General features: G+C 59.9%; 1 protein-coding gene across 2 annotated transcripts in view; it reads right to left on the bottom strand.

The window, feature by feature from the left end:
- The window catches only part of LOC137334896 (F-actin-monooxygenase MICAL3-like), a 354,266-nt gene that overhangs the window by 43,834 nt on the left and 293,803 nt on the right, over positions 1 to 16,629 (bottom strand). The window contains exon 7 of one of the 2 annotated variants that reach the window (XM_067999976.1): positions 4,284 to 4,352. The exons of the other annotated variant lie outside the window; for it this stretch is intronic. Within the exon in view, the coding sequence (XP_067856077.1) occupies positions 4,284 to 4,352 (69 nt within the window). The remainder of the gene's footprint in view (positions 1 to 4,283; positions 4,353 to 16,629) is intronic. 2 annotated transcript variants of the gene reach the window in all.

The raw sequence follows: 16,629 nt of genomic DNA, 5'->3' as shown, positions 1-16,629 counted from the left end.
GGTAAATATCAGGCCATTCAACAAGGAGGGGGTGGGGGTGCTTGCAGAACTCAAGAGAGAAGCTGGGTGCATGGAACAAAGCTCAGTCAGTTAATGAAGGAATCAGTGAGATGAGAAAAACAGCCAGTCCAGGTCAAGTGTTATTGCAGATGAAATGGAGCTGAGTCGCTGCGAGCAGGTGGCGAGGCAGAGTAGAGTCCCAGGGAGCAGCCGTGACGCTCTGGTCTGTGCCACAACCCCGATTCCAAGCACCAGGAAAATTGTGGTTCATTTACAGTCCGAACATGCGAGTGGAGTGCAATCTACGAGGATCATGTGTCCTGAGTGAGGAAACCCTCCTCCCATTTGCTGCTACCCCCCCCCTCCTCTCCCCAATTTACTGATCCCCCCCCCAATTACTGTCCCCTCCACCCATTTACTAACACCACCCCTCCTCTCCCCATTTACTGACCCCCCCTCCTTTCCCCATTTACTGTCCCACCTCCTTCCCCATTTATTGTCTACACCTCCTCTCCCCATTTAGAGGGAAGGGTGGGGTTGAGGTGAGGGTGGGGGGTGGGGGAGAGGGCTGGCATGGGTGGAGAGGGCTGGGGTGGGTGGAGAGGGCTGGGGTGGGTGGTGGGGGAGGGGGAGGTGTGGGATTGAGGGGTTCAGGTGAGGGGTGGGATTGAGGGGTTCAGGTGAGGAGTGGGGTGAGGGGGACAGGTGGGATTGAGGTGAGGGGTTGGGTGCGGGTGAGTGGTGAGAGGGAGGAGGGAGAGGTGAGATTGAGGGGTTGAGGTGAGAGGTGGGGGTGAGTGGAGGGATGGGGGTGAGTGGAGGGGTGGGGGTGAGTGGAGGGGTGGGGGTGAGTGGAGGGGTGGGGGTGGGGGTGAGTGGAGGGGTGGGGGTGGGGGTGAGTGGAGGGGTGGGGGTGGGGGTGAGTGGAGGGGTGGGGGTGAGTAGAGGGGTGGGGGTGAGTGGAGGGGTGGGGGTGAGTGGAGGGGTGGGGGTGGGGTGAGTGGAGGGGTGGGGGTGAGTGGAGGGGTGGGGGTGAGTGGAGGGGTGGGGGTGAGTGGAGGGGTGGGGGTGGGGGTGAGTGGAGGGGTGGGGGTGGGGGTGAGTGGGGGGGTGGGGGTGGGGGTGAGTGGAGGGGTGGGGGTGGGGGTGAGTGGACGGGTGGGGGTGGGGGTGAGTGGAGGGGGAGGGGTGGGCGTGATTGGTGGGGGGAGGGGTGGGCGTGATTGGTGGGGGGGAGTGGTGGGGGGAGGGTTGGGGTGATTGGGGGAGGGGTGGGGGTGATTGGGGGAGGGGTGGGCGTAACTGGTGGGGGGAGGAGTGGGGGTAACTGGTGGGGGGAGGGGTGGGGGTAACTGGTGGGGGGAGGGGTGGGGGTAACTGGTGGGGGGAGGGGTGATTGGTGGGGGGAGGGGTGATTGGTGGGGGGAGGGGTGGGGGTGATTGGTGGGGGGAGGGGTGATTGGTGGGGAAGGGGTGATTGGTGGGGGGAGGGGTGGGGGTGATTGGTGGGGGGAGGGTGGGGGGAGGGTGGGGGTGATTGGGGGGAGGGGTGGGGGTGATTGGGGGAGGGGTGGGGGTGATTGGGGGGAGGGGTGGGGGTAACTGGTGGGGGGAGGGGTGGGGGTAACTGGTGGGGGGAGGGGTGGGGGTAACTGGTGGGGGGAGGGGTGGGGGTAACTAGTGGGGGGAGGGGTGATTGGTGGGGGGAGGGGTGATTGGTGGGGGGAGGGGTGGGGGTGAGTGGAGGGGTGGGGGTGAGTGGAGGGGTGAGTGGAGGGGGGTGGGGGTGAGTGGAGGGGTGGGGGTGGGGGTTAGTGGAGGGGTGGGGGTGAGTGGAAGGGTGGGAGTGGGGGTGAGTGGAGGGGGAGGGGTGGGGGTGAGTGGAGGGGGAGGGGTGGGCGTGATTGGTGGGGGGGAGTGGTGGGGGGGGAGTGGTAGGGGGAGGGTTGGGGTGATTGGGGGGAGGGGTGGGGGTAACTGGTGGGGGGAGGGGTGGGGGTAACTAGTGGGGGGAGGGGTGATTGGTGGGGGGAGGGGTGGTGGTGGGGGGAGGGGCGGGGGGGATTGGTGGGGGGAGGGGTGATTGGTGGGGGAGGGGTGATTGGTGGGGGGAGGGGCGGGGGTGATTGGTGGGGGGAGGGGTGATTGGTGGGGGAGGGGTGATTGGTGGGGGGAGGGGCGGGGGTGATTGGTGGGGGGAGGGGTGATTGGTGGGGGGAGGGGTGATTGGTGGGGGAGGGGTGATTGGTGGGGGGAGGGGTGATTGGTGGGGGGAGGGGTGATTGGTGGGGGAGGGGTGATTGGTGGGGGGAGGGGTGGGGGTAACTAGTGGGGGGAGGGGTGATTGGTGGGGGGAGGGGTGGGGGTGAGTGGAGGGGTGGGGGTGAGTGGAGGGGTGGGGGTGAGTGGAGGGGTGAGTGGAGGGGGGTGGGGGTGAGTGGAGGGGTGGGGGTGGGGGTGAGTGGAGGGGGAGGGGTGGGGGTGAGTGGAGGGGGAGGGGTGGGCGTGATTGGGGGGAAGGGTGGGGGTGATTGGGGGGAGGGGTGGGGGTAACTGGTGGGGGGAGGGGTGGGGGTAACTAGTGGGGGGAGGGGTGATTGGTGGGGGAGGGGTGGTGGTGGGGGGAGGGGTGATTGGTGGGGGGAGGGGTGATTGGTGGGGGGAGGGGTGATTGGTGGGGGGAGGGGTGATTGGTGGGGGGAGGGGTGATTGGTGGGGGGAGGGGGGATTGGTGGGGGGAGGGGTGATTGGTGGGGGGAGGGGTGATTGGTGGGGGGAGGGGTGATTGGTGGGGGAGGGGTGATTGGTGGGGGGAGGGGTGATTGGTGGGGGAGGGGTGATTGGTGGGGGGAGGGGTGAGGGTAACTAATGGGGGGAGGGGTGATTGGTGGGGGGAGGGGTGGTGGTGGGGTGGAGGGGTGGGGGTGATTGGAGGGGGGAGGGGTGGGGGTGATTGGAGGGGGGAGGGGTGGGGGTGATTGGTGGGGGTGATTGGTGGGGGGGAGGGGTGGGGGTGATTGGAGGGGGGAGGGGTGGGGGTGATTGGAGGGGGAGGGGTGGGGGTGATTGGTGGGGGTGATTGGTGGGGGGAGGGGTGGGGGTGATTGGTGGGGGTGATTGGTGGGGGGGAGGGGTGGGGGTGAGGGGGAGGGGGAGGGGTGGGGTTGAGGTGAGGGGTGGTGTTGTCTAGTTTGTTATTCTAACTCGCACCAAGTCCCCTTCCCCCATCACCCCTGTGCTCACTGACCTACATCGGCTCCCAGTCCGGGAACACCTTGATTTTAAAATTTTCATCCTTATTTTCAAATCCCTCCATGGCCTCGCCTCTCCCTATCTCTGTAACCTCCTCCAGCCCTACAACCCTCCGAGATCTCTGCACTCCTTCAATTCTAGCCTCTGTGCCTCCCCAATTTTAATCGCTCCACCATTGGCGGCCGTGCCTTCAGCTGCTGAGGTCCTAAGCTCTGGAATTCCCTCCCTAAACCTCTCCGCCTCTCTATCTCCTCCTTTAAGAAGCTCCTTAAAACCTACCTCTTTGACCAAGTTTTTGGTCACCTGTCCTAATATCTCCTTATGTGGCTCGGTGTCAAATTTTCTCTGATAACGTTCCTGTGAAGCTCCTTGGGACGATTTACTACGTTAAAAGCGTTATATAAATGCAAGTTGTTGTTGCTATTGTTGTGTGTTAACAGAACATTTGACACTCTCTGTCTAATCTAACCGAAGAGGTGGGGAGCGGGGGGACTTTGTCTCAAACTTTGATGTGAGGAAGGGTGTCCCTTCAGCTGGGAGAGGTCCCCGGGCTTCACACGATGCAGGAGTGGGACAGATTAGCCAGCACTGCCTGACATCAACCTTTTTTCCCGCAGTTGATGTGTTGGTGCTCAGCACACCTCCCCCAACCTGACCCCACCGAGCTGGACCTCACACGGTGCAGAATGAAGAAGGGAATTAAAATGGTAGGAGTGTCTCAGTGAGACAGTTCACACGGATAGTTGGACTGGTTCGGTTTGGTGGGGGGTCCCACAGGATTAGCCGTCCCACATATCCCCTCAAGGGCCTGTGCAGTGGGCACAATCTCCGCCCCACTAGTTCGGTGCCCTCACCTATTCACCCTCCTGACCCAGGTCCTCCTGCTCCCCCCCCCATTCTTGTGCAGTGGGTGCAGGTTTTTTTGTTTGAATTTGCACTTGACCAGGTGTCCAAGGGAACTGTACTGAGCCTCAGGGTCCGAAAACCCTCGCGTTGTTATGGCGACCCTCTGCGGGGTTGGTTTACGTTACCTCGGTCGTGGGCACAGCAGGGGCAGAAGGAAAGAGGTCTTCGTCGTGGAGCTCCAACAAGGGCCTCAACTTCAACAAGAGAGGTGAAAGAAAAGCAAAGCACAGGAGCAGAGTGTGAGAGGGACAGAAGAAGAGGGCAAAGGAAAGAATCTAATAACGTGAGGGAGGGGAAACAAACAGGAAGAAATGACAGGGAAAATAAGAAGAGAATGAGACAGCGCCACTGTCTACAGCAATCCAGAAACCAATAGCAGATACCAGGCATGCAATCCAGCGGGAAACAACCAGAAACTATGGGTGCCCTTTGATATCAAGCACTCTCCACCTTTCAAAACCTTGAACATATGTCCCCCCCACATCCACCCAATTAATCATGAGCGGTGTGAGGGAGAACGCCAAGCACGAGACTGCAACAAAGCCGGGATATCATAAAAGGAACCGTGAAGACTGTCAGTCTCAGCAATTCTCCCTCAAGCAGAGTGAAGAGAGACAGGGAGAGTGAGAGAGACGGGACTGGGAGAGTGAGAGAGAGACAGGGGCAGGGAGAGTGAGAGAGAGACGGGGACAGGGAGAGTGAGAGAGAGACGGGGACAGGGAGAGTGAGAGAGAGACAGGGGCAGGGAGAGTGAGAGAGAGACAGGGGCAGGGAGAGTGAGAGAGAGACAGGGGCAGGGAGAGTGAGAGAGAGACAGGGACAGGGAGAGTGAGAGACAGGGAGAGTGAGAGAGAGACAGGGGCAGGGAGAGTGAGAGAGAGACAGGGGCAGGGAGAGTGAGAGAGAGACAGGGGCAGGGAGAGTGAGAGAGAGACAGGGGCAGGGAGAGTGAGAGAGAGACAGGGACAAGGAGAGTGAGAGAGAGACAGGGGCAGGGAGAGAGAGAGAGAGACAGGGGCAGGGAGAGTGAGAGAGAGACAGGGACAGGGAGAGTGAGAGACAGGGAGAGTGAGAGAGAGACAGGGGCAGGGAGAGTGAGAGAGAGACAGGGGCAGGGAGAGTGAGAGAGAGACAGGGGCAGGGAGAGTGAGAGAGAGACAGGGGCAGGGAGAGTGAGAGAGAGACAGGGGCAGGGAGAGTGAGAGAGAGACAGGGGCAGGGAGAGTGAGAGAGAGACAGGGGCAGGGAGAGTGAGAGAGAGACAGGGGCAGGGAGAGTGAGAGAGAGACAGGGGCAGGGAGAGTGAGAGAGAGACGGGACAGGGAGAGTGAGAGAGAGACAGGGGCAGGGAGAGAGAGAGAGAGACAGGGGCAGGGAGAGTGAGAAGGAGACAGAGGCAGGGAGAGTGAGAGAGAGACAGGGGCAGGGAGAGTGAGAGAGAGACAGGGGCAGGGAGAGTGAGAGAGAGACAGGGACAAGGAGAGTGAGAGAGAGACAGGGGCAGGGAGAGAGAGAGAGAGACAGGGGCAGGGAGAGTGAGAAGGAGACAGAGGCAGGGAGAGTGAGAGAGAGACAGGGACAAGGAGAGTGAGAGAGAGACAGGGGCAGGGAGAGAGAGAGAGAGACAGGGGCAGGGAGAGTGAGAAGGAGACAGAGGCAGGGAGAGTGAGAGAGAGACAGGGGCAGGGAGAGTGAGAGAGAGACAGGGGCAGGGAGAGTGAGAGAGAGACAGGGACAGGGAGAGTGAGAGAGAGACAGGGGCAGGGAGAGTGAGAGAGAGACAGGGGCAGGGAGAGTGAGAGAGAGACAGGGGCAGGGAGAGTGAGAGAGAGACAGGGGCAGGGAGAGTGAGAGAGAGACAGGGACAAGGAGAGTGAGAGAGAGACAGGGGCAGGGAGAGTGAAAGAGAGACAGGGGCAGGGAGAGTGAGAGAGAGACAGGGACAGGGAGAGTGAGAGACAGGGAGAGTGAGAGAGAGACAGGGGCAGGGAGAGTGAGAGAGAGACAGGGGCAGGGAGAGTGAGAGAGACAGGGACAGGGAGAGTGAGAGAGAGAGACGGGACAGGGAGAGTGAGAGAGACAGGGAGAGAGAGAGACAGGGAGAGTGAGACAGAGACAGAGACAGGGAGAGTGAGAGAGAGACAGGGACAGGGAGAGTGAGAGAGAGACAGGGGCAGAGAGAGTCAGAGAGAGACAGAGACAGGGAGAGTGAGAGAGAGACAGGGGCAGGGAGAGTCAGAGAGGGACAGGGACAGGGAGAGTGAGAGAGAGACAGGGACAGGGAGAGTGAGAGAGACGGGGCAGGGAGAGTGAGAGAGGCAGGGACAGGGAGAGTGAGAGTGAGACAGGGGCAGGGAGAGTGAGAGAGAAAAAGGGGCAGGGAGTGTGAGAGAGAGACAGGGACAGGGAGAGTGAGAGAGAGACAGCGACAGGGAGAGTGAGAGAGAGACAGGGGCAGGGAGAGTGAGAGAGAAAAAGGGGCAGGGAGAGTGAGAGAGGCAGGGACAGGGAGAGTGAGAGTGAGAGAGAGACAGGGACAGGGAGAGTGAGAGAGAGACAGCGACAGGGAGAGTGAGAGAGAGACAGGGGCAGGGAGAGTGAGAGAGAAAAAGGGGCAGGGAGAGTGAGAGAGAGACAGGGACAGGGAGAGTGAGAGAGAGACAGGGGCAGGGAGAGTGAGAGAGAGACAGGGGCAGGGAGAGTGAGAGGGAGACGGGACAGGGAGAGTGAGAGAGAGACAGGGGCAGGGAGAGAGAGAGAGAGACAGGGGCAGGGAGAGTGAGAAGGAGACAGAGGCAGGGAGAGTGAGAGAGAGACAGGGGCAGGGAGAGTGAGAGAGAGACGGGACAGGGAGAGTGAGAGAGAGACAGGGGCAGGGAGAGAGAGAGAGAGACAGGGGCAGGGAGAGTGAGAAGGAGACAGAGGCAGGGAGAGTGAGAGAGAGACAGGGGCAGGGAGAGTGAGAGAGAGACAGGGGCAGGGAGAGTGAGAGAGAGACAGGGGCAGGGAGAGAGAGAGAGAGACAGGGGCAGGGAGAGTGAGAGAGAGACAGGGACAAGGAGAGTGAGAGAGAGACAGGGGCAGGGAGAGTGAGAGAGAGACAGGGGCAGGGAGAGTGAGAGAGAGACAGGGACAGGGAGAGTGAGAGAGAGACAGGGGCAGGGAGAGTGAGAGAGAGACAGGGGCAGGGAGAGTGAGAGAGAGACAGGGGCAGGGAGAGTGAGAGAGAGACAGGGGCAGGGAGAGTGAGAGAGAGACAGGGACAAGGAGAGTGAGAGAGAGACAGGGGCAGGGAGAGTGAGAGAGAGACAGGGGCAGGGAGAGTGAGAGAGAGACAGGGACAGGGAGAGTGAGAGACAGGGAGAGTGAGAGAGAGACAGGGGCAGGGAGAGTGAGAGAGAGACAGGGGCAGGGAGAGTGAGAGAGACAGGGACAGGGAGAGTGAGAGAGAGAGACGGGACAGGGAGAGTGAGAGAGACAGGGAGAGAGAGAGACAGGGAGAGTGAGACAGAGACAGAGACAGGGAGAGTGAGAGAGAGACAGGGACAGGGAGAGTGAGAGAGAGACAGGGGCAGAGAGAGTCAGAGAGAGACAGAGACAGGGAGAGTGAGAGAGAGACAGGGGCAGGGAGAGTCAGAGAGGGACAGGGACAGGGAGAGTGAGAGAGAGACAGGGACAGGGAGAGTGAGAGAGACGGGGCAGGGAGAGTGAGAGAGGCAGGGACAGGGAGAGTGAGAGTGAGACAGGGGCAGGGAGAGTGAGAGAGAAAAAGGGGCAGGGAGTGTGAGAGAGAGACAGGGACAGGGAGAGTGAGAGAGAGACAGCGACAGGGAGAGTGAGAGAGAGACAGGGGCAGGGAGAGTGAGAGAGAAAAAGGGGCAGGGAGAGTGAGAGAGGCAGGGACAGGGAGAGTGAGAGTGAGAGAGAGACAGGGACAGGGAGAGTGAGAGAGAGACAGCGACAGGGAGAGTGAGAGAGAGACAGGGGCAGGGAGAGTGAGAGAGAAAAAGGGGCAGGGAGAGTGAGAGAGAGACAGGGACAGGGAGAGTGAGAGAGGGACAGGGGCAGGGAGAGTGAGAGAGAGACAGGGACAGGGAGAGTGAGAGAGAGACAGAGACAGGGAGAGTGAGAGAGAGACAGGGACAGGGAGAGTCAGAGAGGGACAGGGACAGGGAGAGTGAGAGAGACAGGGACAGGGAGAGTGAGAGAGAGAGACGGGACAGGGAGAGTGAGAGAGACAGGGAGAGTGAGAGAGAGACAGGGAGAGTGAGGGAGAGACAGAGACAGGGAGAGTGAGAGAGAGACAGGGACAGGGAAAGTGAGAGAGAGACAGGGACAGGGAAAGTGAGAGAGAGACAGGGACAGGGAAAGTGAGAGAGAGACAGGGACAGGGAGAGTGAGAGAGAGACAGAGACAGGGAGAGTGAGAGAGAGACAGGGACAGGGAGAGTCAGAGAGGGACAGGGACAGGGAGAGTGAGAGAGACCGGGCAGGGAGAGTGAGAGAGAGACAGGGACAGGGAGAGTGAGAGAGAGACAGGGACAGGGAGGGTGAGAGAGAGACAGGGACAGGGAGAGTGAGAGAGAGACAGGGACAGGGAGGGTGAGAGAGAGACAGAGACAGGGAGAGTGAGAGAGAGACAGGGACAGGGAGAGTCAGAGAGGGACAGGGACAGGGAGAGTGAGAGAGACCGGGCAGGGAGAGTGAGAGAGAGACAGGGACAGGGAGAGTGAGAGAGAGACAGGGACAGGGAGGGTGAGAGAGAGACAGGGACAGGGAGAGTGACAGAGGGACAGGGACAGGGAGAGTGAGAGAGAGACAGGGGCAGGGTGAGTGAGAGAGAGACAGGGGCAGGGTGAGTGAGAGAGACGGGGCAGGGAGAGTGAGAGAGGCAGGGACAGGGAGAGTGAGAGAGAGACAGGGACAGGGAGAGTCAGAGAGGGACAGGGACAGGGAGAGTGAGAGAGAGACAGGGGCAGGATGAGTGAGAGAGGGACAGGGAGAGTGAGAGAGGGACAGGGACAGGGAGAGTGAGAGAGAGACAGGGACAGGGAGAGTGAGAGAGAGACAGGGGCAGGGAGAGTGAGAGAGAGACAGGGGCAGGGTGAGTGAGAGAGACGGGGCAGGGAGAGTGTGAGAGAGACAGGGACAGGGAGAGTGAGAGAGGGACAGGGACAGGGAGAGTGAGAGAGAGACAGGGACAGGGAGAGTGAGAGAGAGACAGGGGCAGGGAGAGTGAGAGAGAGACAGGGGCAGGGAGAGTGAGAGAGACGGGGAAGGGAGAGTGAGAGAGACGGGGCAAGGAGAGTGAGAGAGAGACAGGGACAGGGAGAGTGAGAGAGAGACAGGGGCATGGAGAGTGAGAGAGACGGGGCAGGGAGAGTGAGAGAGACAGGGACAGGGAGAGTGAGTGAGAGACAGGGACAGGGAGAGTGAGAGACAGGGACAGGGACAGGGAGAGTGAGAGAGGGACAGGGAGAGTGAGAGAGAGACAGGGAGAGTGAGAGAGAGACAGGGAGAGTGAGAGAGAGACAGGGAGAGTGAGAGAGAGACAGGGAGAGTGAGAGGGAGACAGGGAGAGTGAGAGAGAGAGAGAGACAGGGACAGGGAGAGTGGGAGAGGGACAGGGAGAGTGAGAGAGAGACAGGGACAGGGAGAGTGGGAGAGGGACAGGGAGAGTGAGAGGGAGACAGGGACAGGGAGAGTGGGAGAGGGACAGGGAGAGTGGGAGAGGGAAAAGGAGAGTGAGACTGAGACAGGGGCAGGGAGAGTGAGAGAGAGACAGGGGCAGGGAGAGTGAGAGAGAGACAGGGGCAGGGAGAGTGAGAGAGAGACAGGGAGAGTGAGAGAGAGAGAGAGACAGGGACAGGGAGAGTGGGAGAGGGACAGGGAGAGTGAGAGAGAGACAGGGACAGGGAGAGTGGGAGAGGGACAGGGAGAGTGAGAGAGAGACAGGGAGAGTGAGAGAGAGACAGGGAGAGTGAGAGAGAGACAGGGAGAGTGAAAGGGAGACAGGGGCAGGGAGAGTGAGAGAGAGACAGGGGCAGGGAGAGTGAGAGAGAGACAGGGGCAGGGAGAGTGAGAGAGAGACAGGGGCAGGGAGAGTGAGAGAGAGACAGGGGCAGGGAGAGTGAGAGAGAGACAGGGGCAGGGAGAGTGAGAGAGAGACAGGGGCAGGGAGAGTGAGAGAGAGACAGGGGCAGGGAGAGAGACAGGGAGAGGGAGAGAGAGACAGGGAGAGGGAGAGAGGGACAGGGAGAGTGAGAGAGGGACAGGGAGAGTGAGAGTGGGACAGGGAGAGTGAGAGAGAGACAGGGAGAGTGAGTGTGAGACAGGGGCAGGGAGAGTGAAAGTGAGAGAGAGACAGGGGCAGGGAGAGAGAGGCAGGGAGAGGGAGAGAGAGACAGGGAGAGTGAGAGAGGGACAGGGAGAGTGAGAGAGAGACAGGGAGAGTGAGAGAGAGACACGGACAGGGAGAGTGAGAGAGGGACAGGGAGAGTGGGAGAGGGACAGGGAGAGTGAGAGAGAGACAGGGAGAGTGAGAGAGAGACATGGAGAGTGAGAGAGAGACTGGGAGAGTGAGAGGGAGACAGGGACAGGGAGAGTGGGAGAGGGACGGGGAGAGTGGGAGAGGGAAAGGGAGAGTGAGAGTGAGATAGGGGCAGGGGGAGTGAGAGAGAGACAGGGGCAGGGAGAGTGAGAGAGAGACAGGGGCAGGGAGAGTGAGAGAGAGACAGGGGCAGGGAGAGTGAGAGAGAGACAGGGGCAGGGAGAGTGAGAGAGAGACAGGGAGAGAGAGAGACAGGGAGAGGGAGAGAGAGACAGGGAGAGTGAGAGAGAGGCAGGGGCAGGGAGAGTGAGAGAGAGACAGGGGCAGGGAGAGTGAGAGAGAGACAGGGAGAGTGAGAGAGAGACAGGGAGAGTGAGAGTGAGACAGGGGCAGGGAGAGTGAAAGTGAGAGAGAGACAGGGGCAGGGAGAGTGAAAGTGAGAGAGAGACAGGGTGAGGGAGAGTGAGAGAGAGAAAGGGACTGAGAGAGTGAGAGAGAGACAGGAACAGGGAGAGTGAGAGAGAGACAGGAACAGGGAGAGTGAGAGAGAGACAGGGGCAGGGAGAGTGAATGGGAGAGAGACAGGGGGAGGGAGAGTGAGATACAGACAGGGGCAGGGAGAGTGAGAGAGAGACAGGGGCAGGGAGAGTGAGAGAGAGACAGGGGCAGGGAGAGTGAGACAGGGGCAGGGAGAGTGGGAGAGAGACAGGAACAGTGAGAGTGAGAGAGAGACAGGAACATGGTGAGTGAGAGAGAGACAGGAACAGAGAGAGTGAGAGAGGGACAGGAACAGGGAGAGTGAGAGAGAGACAGGGGCAGGGAGAGTGAATGGGAGAGAGACAGGGGCAGGGAGAGTGAGATACAGACAGGGGCAGGGAGAGTGAGAGAGAGACAGGGGCAGGGAGAGTGAGAGACAGGGGCAGGGAGAGTGAGAGAGAGACAGGTACAGGGAGAGTGAGAGAGAGACAGGGACAGGGACAGGGAGAGTTGGAGAGGGACAGGGAGAGTGAGAGAGAGACAGGGACAGGGACAGGGATAGTGGGAGAGGGACAGGGATAGTGGGAGAGGGACAGGGAGAGTGAGAGAGAGATAGAAACAGGGACAGGGATAGTGGGAGAGGGACAGGGAGAGTGAGAGAGAGATAGAAACAGGGACAGGGAGAGTGGGAGAGGGACAGGGAGAGTGAGGGAGAGACAGGGAGAGTGAGAGAGAGACAGGGAGAGTGAGAGACAGAGAGACGGGGCAGGGAGAGAGAGACAGGGGCATGGATAGAGAGAGAGAGACAGGGGCAGGGAGAGTGAGAGAGAGAAAGGGGCAGGGAGAGTGGGAGAGAGACAGGGGCAGGGAGAGTGGGTGAGAGACAGGGACAGGGAGAGTGGGAGAGAGACAGGGGCAGGGAGAGTGAGAGAGAGACAGGGGCAGGGAGAGTGAGAGAGACAGGGACAGGGAGAGTGGGAGAGAGACAGGGGCAGGGAGAGTGAGAGAGAGACAGGGGCAGGGAGAGAGACAGGGAGAGGGAGAGAGAGACAGGGAGAGGGAGAGAGAGACAGGGAGAGGGAGAGTGAGAGAGGGACAGGGTGAGTGAGAGAGAGACACGGAGAGTGAGAGAGAGACAGGGAGAGAGGGAGAGTGAGAGAGAGACAGGGAGAGTGAGAGAGAGACAGGGAGAGTGAGAGAGAGACAGGGAGAGTGAGAGTGAGACAGGGGCAGGGAAAGTGAAAGTGAGAGAGAGACAGGGGCAGGGAGAGTGAAAGTGAGAGAGAGACAGGGACAGGGAGAGTGAGAGAGAGAAAGTGACAGAGAGAGTGAGGGAGAGACAGGGAGAGTGAGAGAGAGACATGGTCAGGGAGAGTGAGAGACAGAAAAGGACAGAGAGAGTGAGGGGGAGACAGGGATGCGGAGAGTGAGAGAGAGACAGTGGCAGGGAGAGTGAGAGAGAGACAGGGGCAGGGAGAGTGAGAGAGAGACAGGGAGAGGGAGAGTGAGACAGGGAGAGGGAGAGTGAGACAGGGAGAGGGAGAGTGAGAGAGGGACAGGAGCGAGGGACAGGGAGAGTGAGAGAGAGACAGGGAGAGTGAGAGAGAGAGACAGGGAGAGTGAGAGAGAGAGACAGGGAGAGTGAGAGAGAGACAGGGAGAGTGAGAGAGAGACAGGGGCAGAGAGAGTGGGAGAGAGACAGGGGCAGGGAGAGTGAGAGAGAGACAGGGGCAGGGAGAGTGAGAGAGAGACAGGGGCAGGGAGAGTGAGAGAGAGACAGGGGCAGGGAGTGTGAGAGAGAGACAGCGGCAGGGAGAGAGACAGCGAGAGGGAGAGAGAGACAGGGAGAGTGAGAGTGAGAGAGAGAAAGGGACTGAGAGAGTGAGAGAGAGACAGGAACAGGGAGAGTGAGAGAGAGACAGGAACAGGGAGAGTGAGAGAGAGACAGGGGCAAGGAGTGTGAGAGACAGACAGGGGAAGGGAGAGTGAGAGGGAGACAGGGGCAGGGAGAGTGAGAGAGAGACAGGGGCAGGGAGAGTGAGAGAGAGACAGGGACAGGGACAGGGAGAGTTGGAGAGTGACAGGGAGAGTGGGAGAGGGAGAGGGAGACAGGGAGAGTGAGAGAGAGACAGGGAGAGTGAGAGAGAGACAGGGAGAGTGAGAGAGAGAGACAGGGGCAGGGAGAGTGGGAGAGAGACAGGGGCAGGGAGAGTGAGAGTGAGACAGGGGCAGGGAGAGTGAGAGAGAGAGACAGGGGCAGGGAGAGTGGGAGAGAGACAGGGGCAGGGAGAGTGAGAGAGAGACAGGGGCAGGGAGTGTGAGAGAGAGACAGCGGCAGGGAGAGAGACAGCGAGAGGGAGAGAGAGACAGGGTGAGTGAGAGAGAGACAGGGAGAGTGAGAGAGAGACAGGGAGAGTGAGAGAGAGACAGGGAGAGTGAGAGAGAGACAGGGAGAGTGAGAGAGAGACACGGGCAGGGAGAGTGAAAGTGAGAGAGAGACAGGGGCAGGGAGAGTGAAAGTGAGAGAGAGACAGGGTGAGGGAGAGTGAGAGAGAGACAGGGGCAGGGAGAGTGGGAGAGAGACAGGGGCAGGGAGAGTGAATGGGAGAGAGACAGGGGCAGGGAGAGTGAGAGAGAGACAGGGGCAGGGAGAGTGAGAGAGAGACAGCGGCAGGGAGAGAGACAGCGAGAGGGAGAGAGAGACAGGGAGAGTGAGAGACAGACAGGGAGAGTGAGAGAGAGACAGGGAGAGTGAGAGAGAGACAGGGGCAGGGAGAGTGAAAGTGAGAGAGAGACAGGGGCAGGGAGAGTGAAAGTGAGAGAGAGACAGGGACAGGGAGAGTGAGAGAGAGAAAGGGACAGAGAGAGTGAGGGAGAGACAGGGAGAGTGAGAGGGAGACTGGGAGAGTGAGAGTGAGACAGGGGCAGGGAGAGTGAGAGAGAGACAGGGGCAGGGAGAGTGAGAGAGATACAGGGAGAGTGAGAGAGAGAGACAAGGGGAGTGAGAGAGAGACAGGGAGAGTGAGAGAGAGACAGGGAGAGTGGGAGAGGGACAGGGAGAGTGAGAGTGAGACAGGGGCAGGGGGAGTGAGACAGGGGCAGGGAGAGTGAGAGAGGGACAGGAGAGAGGGACAGGGAGAGTGAGAGAGAGACAGGGAGAGTGAGAGAGAGAGACAAGGAGAGTGAGAGAGAGACAGGGAGAGTGAGAGAGAGACAGGGAGAGTGAGAGAGAGACAGGGGCAGGGAGAGTGGGAGAGAGACAGGGGCAGGGAGAGTGGGAGAGAGACAGGGGCAGGGAGAGTGAGAGAGAGACAGGGGCAGGGAGAGTGAGAGAGAGACAGGGGCAGGGAGAGAGACAGGGAGAGGGAGAGAGAGACAGGGAGAGGGAGAGAGAGACAGGGAGAGGGAGAGTGAGAGAGAGACGGGAAGGGAGAGTGAGAGAGAGACAGGGGCAGGGAGAGTGAGAGAGAGACAGGGGCAGTGAGAGTGAGAGAGAGACAGGGAGAGTGAGAGAGGGACAGGGAGAGTGAGAGAGAGACAGGGACAGGGAGAGTGAGAGAGAGACAGGGAGAGTGAGAGAGAGACAGGGGCAGGGAGAGTGAAAGTGAGAGAGAGACAGGGGCAGGGAGAGTGAAAGTGAGAGAGAGACAGGGTGAGGGAGAGTGAGAGAGAGACAGGGGCAGGGAGAGTGGGAGAGAGACAGGGGCAGGGAGAGTGAATGGGAGAGAGACAGGGGCAGGGAGAGTGAGAGAGAGACAGGGGCAGGGAGTGTGAGAGAGAGACAGCGGCAGGGAGAGAGACAGCGAGAGGGAGAGAGAGACAGGGAGAGTGAGAGACAGACAGGGAGAGTGAGAGAGAGACAGGGAGAGTGAGAGAGAGACAGGGGCAGGGAGAGTGAAAGTGAGAGAGAGACAGGGGCAGGGAGAGTGGGAGAGAGACAGGGGCAGGGGGAGTGAGACAGGGGCAGGGGGAGTGAGAGAGGGACAGAAGAGAGGGACAGGGAGAGTGAGAGAGAGACAGGGAGAGTGAGAGAGAGAGACAGGGAGAGTGAGAGAGAGACAGGGAGAGTGAGAGAGAGACAGGGAGAGTGAGAGAGAGACAGGGGCAGGGAGAGTGGGAGAGAGACAGGGGCAGGGAGAGTGAGAGAGAGACAGGGGCAGGGAGAGTGAGAGAGAGACAGGGGCAGGGAGAGAGACAGCGAGAGGGAGAGAGAGACAGGGAGAGTGAGAGTGAGAGAGAGAAAGGGACTGAGAGAGTGAGAGAGAGACAGGAACAGGGAGAGTGAGAGAGAGACAGTGGCAGGGAGAGTGAGAGAGAGAGACAGGGGCAGGGAGAGTGAAAGAGAGACAGGGGCAGGGAGAGTGAGAGAGAGACAGGGAGAGGGAGAGTGAGACAGGGAGAGGGAAAGTGAGACAGGGAGAGGGAGAGTGAGAGAGGGACAGGAGAGAGGGACAGGGAGAGTGAGAGAGAGACAGGGAGAGTGAGAGAGAGAGACAGGGAGAGTGAGAGAGAGACAGGGAGAGTGAGAGAGAGACAGGGAGAGTGAGAGAGAGACAGGGGCAGGGAGAGTGGGAGAGAGACAGGGGCAGGGAGAGTGGGAGAGAGACAGGGGCAGGGAGAGTGAGAGAGAGACAGGGGCAGGGAGAGTGAGAGAGAGACAGGGGCAGGGAGTGTGAGAGAGAGACAGTGGCAGGGAGGGAGACAGCGAGAGGGAGAGAGAGACAGGGAGAGTGAGAGTGAGAGAGAGAAAGGGACTGAGAGAGTGAGAGAGAGACAGGAACAGGGAGAGTGAGAGAGTGACAGGAACAGGGAGAGTGAGAGAGAGACAGGGGCAAGGAGTGTGAGAGACAGACAGGGGAAGGGAGAGTGAGAGGGAGACAGGGGCAGGGAGAGTGAGAGAGAGACAGGGGCAGGGAGAGTGAGAGAGAGACAGGGGCAGGGAGAGTGAGAGAGAGACAGGGACAGGGACAGGGAGAGTTGGAGAGTGACAGGGAGAGTGGGAGAGAGACAGGGAGAGTGAGAGAGAGACAGGGAGAGTGAGAGACAGGAGAGTGAGAGTGAGACAGGGGCAGAGAGAGTGAAAGTGAGAGAGAGACAGGGACAGGGAGAGTGGGAGAGGGACAGGGAGAGTGAGAGAGGGACAGGGAGAGTGAGGGTGAGACAGGGGCAGAGAGAGTGAAAGTGAGAGAGAGACAGGGGCAGGGAGCGTGAGAGAGAGACAGGGCAGGGAGCGTGAGAGATAGACAGGGGTAGGGAGAGAGGGACAGGGAGAGTGAGAGACAGGAGAGTGAGAGTGAGACAGGTTGCAGAGAGAGTGAAAGTGAGAGAGAGACAGGGGCAGGGAGAGTGAGAGAGAGACAGGGAGAGTGGGAGAGAGACAGGGAGAGTGAGAGTGAGACAGGGGCATGGAGAGTGAGAGAGAGACAGGGGAAGGGACAGGGCGAG

This window comes from Heptranchias perlo, chromosome 18 (assembly GCF_035084215.1).
Source record: "Heptranchias perlo isolate sHepPer1 chromosome 18, sHepPer1.hap1, whole genome shotgun sequence".
In the NCBI taxonomy this organism is placed as follows: Eukaryota; Metazoa; Chordata; class Chondrichthyes; order Hexanchiformes; family Hexanchidae; genus Heptranchias; species Heptranchias perlo.
This window is presented reverse-complemented; position numbering and strand designations above follow the sequence as displayed.